At 44.0% G+C, this 14,781-nt stretch overlaps 1 protein-coding gene across 2 annotated transcripts in view; it reads left to right on the forward strand.

Moving 5' to 3' along the window:
* The window catches only part of LOC110491140, a 106,198-nt gene extending 96,036 nt beyond the window's left edge, over positions 1 to 10,162 (forward strand). For both annotated transcript variants that reach the window (XM_036947510.1, XM_036947511.1), the window contains one exon: positions 4,286 to 10,162. In XM_036947510.1, the coding sequence (XP_036803405.1) occupies positions 4,286 to 4,861 (576 nt within the window). In that variant the 3' untranslated portion in view covers positions 4,862 to 10,162. The remainder of the gene's footprint in view (positions 1 to 4,285) is intronic.
* Positions 10,163 to 14,781: the final 4,619 nt, after the last annotated feature.

Raw genomic sequence — 14,781 nt, forward strand, 5'->3', positions numbered from 1 at the left:
TGTAGAAGAAATAGACCACATGGAGCGTATGACCTTTAAGAACTCAACAGGAGAGAGGTCAAGAATACTGGGAAAATGGGTTTCGTACTTGGAAAAGGTCTAATTCAAATTGTCAATGTAACTAATATGATGATATGATGATGAAGGTATGAAGTGCACTGTAACTGACAGATCTTTTTTTTGTTGTTCTTTTATTTTACTTTATTTGTACTCTTTCTAAAAATTATCTGCCGAAATTGTTGTAACCCCTATTACTAGCCTGTTCAACCTCTCTTTTGTGTCGTCTGAGATCCCCAAAGATTGGAAAGCTGCCGCGGTCACCCCCCTCTTGATAGGGGGAGACACTCTAGACCCAAACTGTTATAGACCTATATCCAACTTGCCCTGCCTTTCTAAAATCTTCGAAAGACAAGTTAACAAACAGATCACCGACTATTTCGAATCCCACCGTACCTTCTCCACTATGCAATCTGGTTTCTGAGCTGGCCATGGGTGCACCTCAGCCACGCTCAAGGTCCTAAACGACATCATAACCACCATCGATGAGAGACAGTACTGTGCAGCCGTATTCATTGACCTGGCCAAGGCTTTCGACTCTTTCAATCACCACATTCTTATTGGCAGACTCAACAGCCTTGGTTTCTCAAATGACTGCCTCACCTGGTTCACCAACTACTTCTCAGACAGAGTTCAGTGTGTCAAATCAGAGGGCCTGTTGTCCGGACCTCTGGCGCCACAGGGTTCAATTCTCGGGCCGACTCTTTTCTCTGTATACATCAATGATGTCGCTCTTGCTGCTGGTGATTCTCTGATCCACCTCTACGCAGGCGACACCATTCTGTATACATCTGGCCCTTCTTTGGACACTGTGTTAACCAACCTCCAGACGAGCTTCAATGCCATACAACTCTCCTTCCGTGGCCTCCAACTGCTCTTAAATGCAACTAAAACTAAATGTATGCTCTTCAACTGATTGCTGCCCACACCTGTCCGCACGTCCAGCATCACTACTTTGGACGGTTCTGACTTAGAATATGTGGACAACTACAAATATCTAGGTGTCTGGTTAGACTGTAAACTCTCCTTCCAGACTCACATTAAGCATCTCCAATCCAAAATTAAATCTAGAATCGGAACAACGCCTCCTTCACTCATGCTGCCAAACATACCCTCATAAACTGACTATCCTACCAAACCTTGACTTCGGCGATGTCGTTTACAAAATAGCCTCCAACATTCTACTCAGCAAATTGGATGCAGTCTATCACAGTGCCATCCGTTTTTTCACCAAAGCCCCATATACTACCCACCACAGACCTGTATGCTCTCGTTGGCTGGCCCTCGCTTCATATTCGTCAACCAAACCCACTGGCTCCAGGTTATCTATAAGTCTTTGCTAGGTAAAGCCCCGCCTTGTCTCAGCTCACTGGTCACCAGAGGAGCACCTACCCTTGGCATGCGCTCCAGCAGGTATATTTCACTGGTCACCCCCAAAGCCAATTCCTCCTTCCCTTCCAGTTCTCTGTTGCCAATGACTGGAACGAACTGCAAAAATCACTGAAGCTGGAGACTCATATCTCCCTCACTAGCTTTAAGCACCAGCCTTCAGAGCATCTCACAGATCACTGCACCTGTGCATAGCCCATCTGTAAATAGCCCATCCACTACCTTATCCCCATACTGTTATTTATTTATTTTATTTTGCACCTTAGTATCTCTACTTGCACACTCATCTTCTGCACATCTATCACTCCAGTGTTTAATTGCTATATTGTAATTATTTTGCCACTATGGCCTATTTATTGCCTTACCTCCCTTATCTTACCTCATTTGCACACACTGTATATAGACTTTTTCTATTGTATTATTGACTGTATGTTTGTTTATTCCATGTGTAACTCTGTGTTGTTGTTTGTGACGCACTGCTTTGCATTATCTTGGCCAGGTCGCAGTTGTAAATGAGAACTTGTTCTCAACTAGCCTACCTGGTTAAGTAAAGGTGAATAAAAAAAATATAAAAAAATAAGGCTACAACGTAACTAAATGTGGAAAAAGGTCTGAATACTTTCCGAATGCACTTTATGCTCAATTCAACACTAGTATTCTACATGTGAAACGTACAGCAGGCTTGGTGCCTTTGATGACATGGTGAGGTTTTTATTGCCCTCGTGACTGTCTGTCTGTGTGTCAGCCTGCACCTAAAGTATGCAAGGCCTGTGTGTATATGTGTTGACACTACTTGCACAGTGCAGTAACCTGACCCATTTTTCCCAGGCAGGATCAGCTAGAGTAAACTGTGTTATCAGCCTGCTGTGTGCTGTGGCTGGGTTGAGTGGCAGAGTTACCTAACCACAGGATAAACCAGTTACATTTCACCACAGTCAGCCCGGACAAGTAGTGGAGAAAATAGAATGGTGTGTGTCAGGGATCTGTATGCCAGCCAAAACACTAAAACATGCTTCTCAATGAGTGAGTGAGTGAGTGAGTGAGTGAGTGAGTGAGTGAGTGAGTGAGTGAGTGAGAGTTTGTGATTGAGTGAGTGAGTGAGAGTTTGTGATTGAGTGAGTGATTGAGTGAAAGTTTGATTGTGATTGATTGAGTGAGTGAGTGAGTGAGTGAGTGAGTGAGTGAGTGAGTGAGTGAGAGTTTGATTGTGATTGAGTGAGTGAGTGAGTGAGTGAGTGTAACTACTAGAGCTCTTGAAGTCTTTAACATTTTCACAACCATATGGCATGTATAGAACCTTGCAGAGGCATTTCATTTAACTGACGTTGTGACCTCCATGGCATTCCTGTGTCATAGTTTTATTAGGAGAGAAGTGTCCCAAAGGATTTTGGGATATGGTCATGGGTGTCTTCCATGTTCACTGGCACCTCTGCTCTACTGCTCATGAGAAATGCTTGCTGAGCAAACAGCTCACTCTCTCTTTACCTATCGTTCTCCATATCTCTCTCTTTACCTATCGTTCTCCATATCTCTCTCTTTACCTATCGTTCTCCATATCTCTCTCTTTACCTATCGTTCTCCATTTCGCTCTCATTCTTTAGCTCTCTCAGACCACAAGGGATTTTCCTACAGTGTTAAACTTTTGGCATGAGAGTACAGAGTACAGTGCATTCGGAAAGTATTCAGACCCCTTCACTTTTTCCACTTGTTGTTACGTTACAGCTTTATTCATCAATCTACACACAATACCCCATAATAAAAAGCAAAAAAATGTTTTTTAGAAATGTGTGCAAATGTATTACAAATAAGAAACAGAAATACCTTATTTACTTAAGTATTCAGACCCTTTGCTATGAGACTCGGAATTTAGATCAGGTAAATCCTGTTTCAATTGATCAAACCTGGCACCATCCCTACAGAGAAGCATGGTGGTGGCAGCATCATGCTGTGGGGATGTTTTTCAGCGGCAGCATCTGTGCGAATAGTCAGGATCGAGGGACAGATGAACAGAGAAAAGTACAGGGAGATCCTTGATGAAAACCTTCTATAGAGAGCTCAGGACCTAAGACTGGGGCGAAGGTTCACCTTTCAACAGGACAATGACCCTATGCACACAGCCAAGACAACACAAGAGGGGCTTCGGGACAAGTCTCTTGAGTGGCCCAGCCAGAGCCCGGACTTGAACCCAATCGAACATCTCTGGAGAGATCTGAAAATAGCTGTGCAGCGATGCTCCCCATCCAACCTGAAAGAGCTTGAGAGGATCTGCAGAGAAGAATGGGAGAAACTCCCCAAATACAGGTGTCCCAAGCTTATAGCGTCATACCCAAGAAGACTCGAGGCTGTAATAGCTGCCAAAGGTGCTTCAACAAAGCACTGAGTAAAGGTTCTGAATACTTATGTAAATGTGATATTTCAGTTTTTTTATAGATCCATTTGCTTTGTCATTATGGGAGTATTGTGTGTAGATTGTGTGTAGATTGTGTGTAGATTGTGTGTAGATTGATTAGGAACACAACTATTTAATCCATTTTAGAATAAGGCTGTAACGTAACAAAATGTGGAAAAAATTCAAGGGGTCTGAATACTTTCGGAATACACTGCATATATAATTAAAAAAGACAATTTGGGACAATAAATTACTAAACTTAAGTAAATCATTGTGGTCGGTCATATTGTCCTTTATTTCCATGTATGGTAAGTGAGACTGTTTAAGCTGTGTTATAGCCTTCTCCCTGTTGAACAAGTCTGCATGTGTAAGATGTGTGTAGCCACAACATCAACAGTTGTACTATATGTGATAGCTAAGTGTCTCTCCCTCTCTCTGTCTCATCTTCAGATCACAGAAACCTACTCCACCGTGTGTAAACCACAGAAGAAGAAACCTTCCCCAGACCACAGCGCAGCCAAGACCCTCCCCCGCAACCACTGCTCTGGGGGGAAGAATGGAGGAGGTAGGGGAGGAGGAGCAGGAGGGAATGAGGGAGGGAACGGGGCATGGGGTGGCGGTCGGGGGATCCAGGGTGGCCAGGCCCGATCCCATGAGGAGCCCTGCTACGAGCCCATCGGTGACAGGTCCTGCCCCCCCTGTGTGGTGGCCGAGTCGGACCCGGCGTACGCCACTATCGACTCCCACCGGAAACGTGAATGGGCAGGAACCAATAACGGTGCGCTGGGGGCGAACGCTACACTAAAGCCCAGGAAGAAGCCTCCTCAGCAGGGAGCATCGTCTCCAGAGGCCCCATGCCCCCAGGGACCTCCTGCATGCCCCCCGGCCCCTCCATCTAGGGCCTTGCCTGGGGGAGAGAACTTCTATGAGACCATAAGCGATGTGAAACAGGGGGCCAACAGTGCCAGCACCACCACCATCTTCACCTTCAACGACGGGATGGAGATGTATGTCACTGGCCTGTAGCTGAGAGACACTGGCTCACACACACACACACACACACACACACACACACACACACACACACACACACACACACACACACCCACACACACTGGGCTGGGTTCTGACCTGTTTGGGTTCTTCTGACCCTGTCTACACCTTCTTTACGCTATGAAAGTGACTGGAAGCAATGTACATAGAGCCCCACAGTGGAGGTGTCATAATACCCATAAAACCTAGCGTTCAAACAGGGAAATGGTTCCAATCGTTTTTCTCCCATAAAGTTTTCCCATAGGAGATGTTAGAAACACTTAAAATAAGGGCTTTGTTTCATGTAGGCTTGCCCTGGCGTGACATGTAAATGTTCATCTCGTACAAGGGGAATTTTACCAATATATTAGTCTCTATTTACTCTCAGATTCTAAAATGCTAATTAGCATTAAAAAACAAAACAAATCCATGCAATCTCCTGCACCAAACCAAATGTGTGTCATCTCTAGCTGACACCTTTGCTAACAGGTATTGAGTCAATTTAAATATTGCACCAGACAGTTCACAGAATTGTCCATTTAAAGAAATTAGCCAATTTATTCCATACTACATTTAGCTAACATTAGATAGTAAATCCAGAGATTCTTACCTTTGCCTCAATTGGGCAGTCTCGTCCACATCATCAATGCCTTTGTAGTTCTTTATGGTAGCCAAATTAGCAACTAATTACAATTTCATTTTTGGGGGAGAAATACAGTTAAATATATGGATAGAATTCACCTTGTCCATAGAGATTTACACACTTATCAAAACTTACACGAAACACAGCCCTTATTTCAAGTATTTCTAAAAACTCCTATGGGGAAATGTATGGTAGAAAAACAATTGGAACCATTCCCCTGTTTGACCTCTAAGTGTTATGGGTATTATGACTCGTACTGTGATACTCCATAGCAGGGTTTCCCTAACTCGTTTCTGGAGCCCCCCTGGGTGCACGTTTTGGTTTCTGGGGCCCCCCTGGGTTCACATTTTGGTTTCTGGGGCCCCCCTGGGTGCACGTTTTGGTTTTTGCCGTTTCACTACACAGCTGATTCAAATAACCAACTCATCATCAAGCTTTTATTATTTGAATCAGCTGTGTAGTGCTAGGGGAAATACCAAAGCCCCCAGGGGGGCCCCAGGACCGACTTTTGGAAAACCTGCTCTATAGCAATGAGAACAAGTGCTGAAATCAAGCAGCAAATGTTATGCATTCTAACACCAGGTTTAAACAGTATCTCAACCCAGGGTCAGGCACCAGACCCAACCAGTGGTGGGCATGGTACTGACTGGGGAAGCCCATATAGGGGTTCCAGGCTAGTTGAACCTTGGATAGGAGCCCCGGTTCAAGGGTTACAGCTCAAGTCATTTATCAGACACTCTTGTACACCGTAGAGCAACTTACAGCAGTGAATGCATACATGTTCTTACTGGTCCCCCATGGGAATTGAACCCACAACCATGGCATTGCAAACACCATGCTCTTCCAACTGAGCCACACAGGACAACCTGAGGGGTTCCCTCTCATTTACACCACTGGACTCAAAGGAACCCAATCTACCCTACGTCTCTGAGCTTTACCGCAGAGCCAGTCTGGACTGCACCCTCTCAGCCAGACTCAAACAGGTCCCAACCAGACCAGACTGAGCATCATGTTATGAACTGTGTCACTGTTCACCTTACCTTACCATTTGTGTCACATTTTACATATAGATTTATTTTTGTATAAATATGGTACCGTTAATAAAGCATGGCTTGTGTACAGAGCGACACACAATCCCCCAAAATAACATGATAACACACAATAACAGACACACATGCACACACACACACCGTACGCAAACATTGTTGTGTATGAAAACACACATTCTCACAAAGATGACAGAGAGAAGAAGTGTGTAGACTCCAGGATGTCTTCACTTCTAAGTTCCAACCCCCTGATGACATTACCGAGGACGTCACTGGTGGTAAAAAGGGTTTGACTATATTACTGATTTTAACAAGTTTAAATCCAAGCCTCAGAGACTCATGGAAGGATTAAACACAAACACATACAGACACACACACACACAAGCACACACACATACACATACCTTGTGCTGGGAATTATGTAATAGAAGCAGATGGGAGTCTGGGAGATTGGCTGTGATTAGCTCTCCTTAAGCAAACATATCAAACAGGTCCTCTCTCTGTTGCCGGGCAGGGCAGATATAGTTTGACTTTGAGAAAAAAATCGGACATGTAGCCTAGGTCTATACGGTACGTGGACGTTAACATGCTCTGACCTGGAGGAGGCGAGCTTGGCTCCAACCCACCACTCTCCTGTACACTTTTTCTCCTTGGTATTCAAGGTAGAAGTTGCCCCTAACCACAGATACACACACTGAAGATGTCTTGTAACTGGAAGGGTCTTTGGATGAAAGTGTCATACAACAATCACTCACTATACATCTGAAGTACATGTATCAGAGTTATATGCTGGGAGATCTTGACCAACTTTCTGACTCTGATGTTCATCTTGTAACGTTGTATTGAGCTCAGCCGGTTGATAGGGCAGGGTAAAATGGCCTTGTTCTTGTTGTCAGTAGTGACACAGTTCAAGTGAAGCAGTGGTCCGCCTCAGGCTGCCTCACACTGTTAATTCCATCCAGAACCACTGAGCTTTAACCACAGTGACTGACAAAGAGCAACAACTGACACACTTATAGTGACAGTTTGACCCGACACCTAAGTCTTCCCTTTTCACATCTCAAAAGTGGTCTAATGTCGAGTGGAATCCAAATAACACAGGTTCTGTGGTGTAGAGCCTTATTCTCAAATGAATGGGGGTGATTGGCACCGTCTAAGGAGAATTTTGGGGTGAGCTGTCATAAAGAGTACTGATTTGGCTATACTTTAGTCAGATTAAATTTATTGTAAGTTGTTATTCACATTCTTTGTTTTCAAAACTCCTGGAGCTTAAAATAATGTTATTTGCATGGCAAAACACACACACACACACACACAGACATACACAATCTTGGCAGAGATACACAGGGCAAAGCCAACGGGTCAGGGACACGGCGTGGGCTGGGTAGATCTTTCTCTGAAGGAGAAAGGCAACCGATTTCACAATCTCTGCCCAGGACCTATGGGGCGTTGCTAACATTTTATTTTATGGCCAAGGTAATGGAGTCTTGGAGAGTTGTAAGGCTATTGGCGGTTTCGTGTAGTTACTGTAGTGAAGGGCGTTTGTGTAGCAGGGCCCTGATTCGCTTCACAGGCTGAAGTCAATGCCAGGACTCTACTGCTGCACTCTGGGCCGCAGTCTGTCTGTCGGTTGGAACAGCCATTGAGGGGTTGGAATCCAAAGAAAATAAAGTTGGGCATAAAATGACCAGTGAGCGTCTTTTGGAAGCCCCCCCAGCTTGTGCTGAAAGTTCTGTTCTATTGTAAACAAGCTCCTTCCCATGTAGCTCTTGGGGGAAATGTGATGTATGATGAAGAAGAAAAACAGTGACATTAGGGTTTAATAAAGGGGTGTTTTCAAGTCAAAAGGTAAAGAGGGACACAAACTGCTCAGGGACAGAGAGGTATATGAGGGATGAATAACAGCAGTATGTGTTAGGCCATCTAACGTTAGGAGAGCGTGTGGAAAATGTAGTTCTATAAGATGTATAGGTGTGTATAGGTTTACTATGAAATACATCTCATGAAATGCATTCTGTATTTTCTTAATGCACTGTTTATGTAAAAAAAAAAAAATGTTTACCTATTGTGTTTAACTAGCTTATGCCACTGCCATGGAGACGCTACTTGTACTGTGTTTAATGCTGTTGGTGCAATTTTCCTGCTTGAAACATAATGCATGTTTTTGACCAAATGAAAAAACAAAATATTGTAGTACTTTATTTATTTCCTAATGTTTGTTTTCTGTCTTCCTGTTTTGTCATGGGAGAAAAAAAATAACATTCCATTTGGGGCTGAGAGAGAGAGAGAGAGAGAGCCAGAGAGAGAGAGAGAGAGAGAGAGACAGAGAGCGAGAGAGAGAGAGAGAGAGAGAGGGAGAGAGAGAGAGAGAGAGAGAGCCAGAGAGAGAGAGAGAGAGAGAGACAGAGAGAGAGACAGAGAGAGAGAGAGAGAGAGAGACCTTCCTCTCTCCATGCTCCAAATTATGAAACTGTCAGGAGGTTGCCAGTAGGAGGGAGGAAGCACACTCTGGTTCTACTCCCTATATTATCCTCTCTCTCTTTTTCCTCTCTTATCTCCTCTCTCTTTTCTCCTCTCCTCTCTGTGCTGTTAGAGATGGGCCTTTGATGTTGCTTCTTCTGAGGGACCAAGGGAGAGATATGGGGGTGGAGGGGTAGAGGGACTGCCTGGGGGTCATGCCGACCCTGCATGCTTTCAACATCAATAGTGCAGTTGTATTGGTGTATGTGATATGACCAATGACTAACAGCTGAGATGATTTAAGCAGCTTTTGGAACATATCTTTTGTCATCCAGCACTGCCACTGCTAGTCTCCAGAGGAAATTCACAAACTTTTCATTCAACCCGTTTAGCACAGACTAAATTGACAAAGACAGGGACGGACCAGGACCAAATAAAAGCTAAACGGTACTTTAAAATATATTTTGAAAATGCATATTATCGCAAATAATGTATTGTGCATCAATTTATTTATTTTTGCCTCTCAGTTTAGCACAAACATATCTGACAAAGACACGCTCACATGAATAGCCTACATTTTGAGGCAAATGGTATTATGTGAAATATTGTTGTTTTGATGTCATACAGAACTATTTCACTTGTTATTGGTTGTATGCTGAAAGACTTGATGTTAGTGGATATATTGATGGTTATCACAAATGTTGGGGTTTTACGTTGGAGCAATGATGAGCTTGCCTACTTTTCAAGAATCGCTGATGTTCAATTCTCAATGGCTGACGCTCTCTTTCAACCTATCTTGTGAATTGAAATAATGAGAAATAAAGTTGATTTTGGTTGGTTTCTGTGTAGCAGGTAGAACGTCACATTGATGACGCATGTAGTGGAGCAGAAGTGTTATCCCCTATATTAATTCTAATATTTTCCAATAATTGGTTTATGGGTCTGTGTGAGTGGCAGCGCTGTGGCCTATGTTGTATTTTGGTTTTAAGATGACACAGGGTTTTAACGTGGAAAACAATATAATATAACATAATGTGAAAATGTGCAAAAGATTGTAAATGTTTTATAATCATTCATAAAATATCAGTCTCAAGTTTTTACTTTTGTAATAAAGTAGCACCTTAAAACGTGTCTGTGTGTGCATGACCATGTTGTCTTTAATGATGTTTTATGTTTGTTATTTTTGACCTGAAATAGGCATTTGCTGGGTTGGTCGTCCACAACAAAGGGAACGCTGCCTGCAGCTAAACGTGGTCTGAGTCAGGCATGTTGTTGAAACAACAGTAGGCCTAGCCTAATGCTGCTTTCATAACCAAGTGGCAGGGACGGCCCTAGCTTTTTGGGGACCCTAAGCAACATTTAGTTTGGAGGCCCCCCACCTCACAGGTAAAACATTTTAGTGGTCTCCCTCTTGACGGCGGAGAGAACAAATTTAAGTCTTAAATAAAAAATTCTGCCATGGGTCATAGAGAAAATATTGTGGTTTTAAAGCACATTTTCTGCAAGTCTACACATAATAACAATTTGGTTGGAGCCCCCCTAGCGGCCGGGGGCCTTAAGCGACCGCTTATGTTGCTTATGTCTAGGGCCTGGCCTTCCAGGCCCTAGACATCATAATTACCAGTTTGTTGCATTCAAGTGCGTTGAACTCGTTGAGGAACACAGATTGGCTAATGGCAAACAAGCTGCGTCAACCATATCTGAAAGTACAGCTATCATGCTTGCAAACACATTAAAGTTTTCAAAACCATATTAATAGATAGCTTTTTATAAATAATGTTTTGTTGCATATAACTGCAGAAAATGCTGTTATAGAGGTAATTTACTTAGTAGGGTACATCAGAGGTCAGCATATGGGAGAAGTTGGCGCTCAGGGATGATAGACGTGTTTCCCACTAGCAATTACCAGTTGGAGGGCGTTCAAGCGGATTTTCCCCAGTCGTATATGTTAAATACCACCCTCCCACTTTGTTATGAACGCAACATAAGGCAAGTGGCAGGAGCGGAGTTTAGAAATAGCTAAGGCTACCTGGTCCATGTAACGCTTATCAGTCTAATGATCTAATACACTCATTCAAATGGAATAATTGAATATTTAAATTTCTAATATTTCTACCCAGTAAAATTTTGGTTAGTATATCGTTTTTCAAATGTTTTAATTTGCCTTTTTTCGTAAAACATTTTTGTTGTTGAAATTATGGTGTGGCTGGGAAAACCGAGTCATTTCAAAGTCTGTGGTTCAAGTGGAAGCTGCCACTGTCAGTGCGGGGAAGATTGGCTATGCCTAGGCTACACTATACACTATAAAGTGGTAAATGAATGTGGTCCTTGGAGGCGAAGTCACACACCCACAGAGCAGACAGGACAGGCAATAAAGGCCAGTGCTTTGAGACACGGACTGTGGTCCTTTGGAGGAACATAACAGCCATTACTGCACACACACACACACACACCAAGGTTCCCTCTGGCAACTTTAGCAATGTCAGAGTTCGGAATATAAATATATTTATAGAAATATCAGAACGAGCAATGTCAGAGTCCAGAATATATATATATATATATATATATATATATATATATATATAGTATATACAGTGCATTCAGAAATTATTCAGACCCCATCACTTTTTCCAAATGTTATCCAAAATTGATTAAATAATATTTATTCCTCATCAATCTACACACACTACCCCACAATGACAAAGCAAAAACAGGGTTTTAGAAATGTTTGCACATTTATTACAAATAAAAAACGAAATATCACATTTACATAAGTATTCAGACCCTTTACTCAGTACTTTGTTGAAGCACCATTGGCAACAATTACAGCCTTGAGTCTTCTTGGTTATGATGAGAGATCCCAAGCGATCCAAAGATGATGCAATTGCTATTGCACTCCACACTGCCCTTTCCCACCTGGACAAATGGAACACCTTCATGAGAATTTTGTTCCTTGACTGCGGCTCAGCATTCAACACCATAGTGCCCTCCAAGCTCATCACTAAGCTAAGGACCCTGGGATTAAACACCTCCCTCTGCAATTGGATACTGGAATTTCTGACCAGCCGCCCCCAAGTGGTGAGGGTAGGCAATACCACATCCTCCACACTGACCCTCAACACGGGGGGCCTCTCGGGGTGCGTACTTAGCCCCCTTCTGTACTCCCTATTCACCCATTACTGCATGGCCGCAAACAGCTCCAACACCATCATTAAGTTTTCTGACAACATAAAGGTGCTAGACCCTCTCACCGATGATGATGAGACAGTCTACAGGGAGGAGGTCAGAGACCTGGCAGTATGGTGCCAGGACAACAACCTCTCCCTCAACCTCAGCAAGACAGAGGAGCTGATCGTGGACTACAGGAAAAGAAGGGCCGAGCACACCACCATTCACATCTACTGGACTGGAGTGGAGACAGTTGAGAGCTTCAAGTTCCAGTTCGGACGGTCCAAACACACCAACACAGTTGTGAAGACGGCACGACAATGCCTCTTCCCCTCAGGAGGCACAAAAGATTTGTCATGGGCCCTCAGATCCTCAAAAAGTTCTACAGCTGTACCATTGACAACATCTTTTTTTGTGGCATTCTTTATGATTATACAGATAACAGGCAGAACAAGTAGAGGGCAGAACACACACGGATCCCCTACCAAATCAAATATTTTAGGAACCATGTCCTAACAGAGCCCCACCCCTGAAACAAGACTTAAACCAGCTGTGATATACAATGAGTAATATAGTCATGGTAAAACAAATACAAAGATATTATAAAACAAGAGGTTAAAAAAATATTTGGGTTGGTTTACGGAATTGTGAAATTAGCTAGGTCCATGTCTTCTAGAAAGGTTGGCAGATATTATAAAATGTAATCGTTCCACTTAAATAGTATCAAATGTCTAGCTAGAAGAGTAATACATGCCAGCATGTTCCCATAGAACTGTTTAAAAGGGCCTCCTGTGGTGCCACTCCATAGAACTGTTTAGAGGGTCCTCCTGTGGTGCCACTCAGAATAATGCAATAAAGGCAGAAGGTTCTATAGGCCTCTCCAGTATCTTAGAAAACAAAAATTGATTTCCAGAAATCTGTCAATTTATGTAATTTCCAAAACATTTGTAATAAAGTAGCAGGAGCCTGCATACATCGGTCACAAGTGGAATCTATTTCTGGTCTAATCTTGAATAATTTTGCCTTTGACCAATGCAGCCGATTAACTATTTTAAATTGAATTACAGAATGTCTTAGACATACGGATCAAGAATGTATTCTATGAAGCATACTCTGCCAAGTTTTGTCTGAAAGTTGGTCACCTAAATCCTCTTCTCTTCTCAAACAATCGCTTGAACTGTTTCCAGATTTTTTGAGAACGTTTCACAACCGGGTTTTTAGTGCATATGGAAACTGTTATGGTGAGTGAATGAGGACCCAAAAGCGAACTAACTTAAACAGAGCTTCTTTAATAACCAAACATAGGTAGGCTCAGATAGACCGGCAGATTCCGACAGGACAGGACAAGGTTACAGCAAACATGACGATAGTCTGGCTCAGGCATGAAACACAACAAACAAGAATCCGACAAGGACAGGAACAGAAACAGAGAGAGATATAGGGACCTAATCAGAGGGAAAAAGGGAACAGGTGGGAAACGGGGTGAATGGGTAGTTAGAGGAGACAAGGAACAGCTGGGGGAAAGCGGGGGAGAAAAGGTAACCTAACAACGACCAGCAGAGGGAGACAGGGTGAAGGGAAAGGACAGAGACAAGACACAACATGACAGTACATGACAGTACCCCCCCACTCACCGAGCGCCTCCTGGCGCACTCGAGGAGGAAACCTGGCGGCAACGGAGGAAATCCTCGATCAGCGCACGGTCCAGCACGTCCCGAGAGGGAACCCAACTCCTCTCCTCAGGACCGTACCCCTCCCAATCTACGAGGTACTGGTGACCACGGCCCCGAGGACGCATGTCCAAAATTCTACGGACCCTGTAGATGGGTGCGCCCTCGACAAGGATGGGGGGGGGGGGGGGAAGACGAGCGGGGGCGCGAAGGACGGGCTTGATGCAGGAGACATGGAAGACCGGGTGGACGCGACGAAGGTATCGCGGAAGAAGAAGTCGAACTGCGACAGGATTAATGACCCGAGAAATACGGAACGGACCAATGAACCGCGGGGTCAACTTGCGAGAAGCCGTCTTAAGGGGAAGGTTCTGAGTGGAGAGCCAAACTCTCTGACCGCGACAATATCTAGGACTCTTAGTTCTACGCTTATTAGCAGCCCTCACAGTCTGCGTCCTATAACGGCAAAGTGCAGACCTGACCCTCTTCCAGGTGCGCTCGCAACGTTGGACAAAAGCCTGAGCGGAGGGGACGCTGGACTCGGCGAACTGAGATGAGAACAGCGGAGGCTGGTACCCGAGGCTACTCTGAAAAGGAGATAGCCCGGTCGCAGACGAAGGAAGCGAGTTGTGGGCGTATTCTGCCCAGGGGAGCTGTTCTGACCAAGACGCAGGGTTACGAAAAGAAAGACTGCGTAAGATGCGACCAATAGTCTGATTGGCCCGTTCTGCTTGACCGTTAGACTGGGGGTGAAAGCCGGAAGAGAGACTGACGGAAGCCCCAATCAAACGGCAAAACTCCCTCCAAAATTGAGACGTGAATTGCGGACCTCTGTCCGAAACGACGTCTGACGGAAGGCCATGAATTCTGAAAACATTCTCGATGATGATTTGTGCCGTCTCTTTAGCAGAAGGAAGCTTAGCAAGG

The sequence above is a fragment of the Oncorhynchus mykiss genome, chromosome 16 (genome assembly GCF_013265735.2).
Source record: "Oncorhynchus mykiss isolate Arlee chromosome 16, USDA_OmykA_1.1, whole genome shotgun sequence".
Taxonomy (NCBI): Eukaryota; Metazoa; Chordata; class Actinopteri; order Salmoniformes; family Salmonidae; genus Oncorhynchus; species Oncorhynchus mykiss.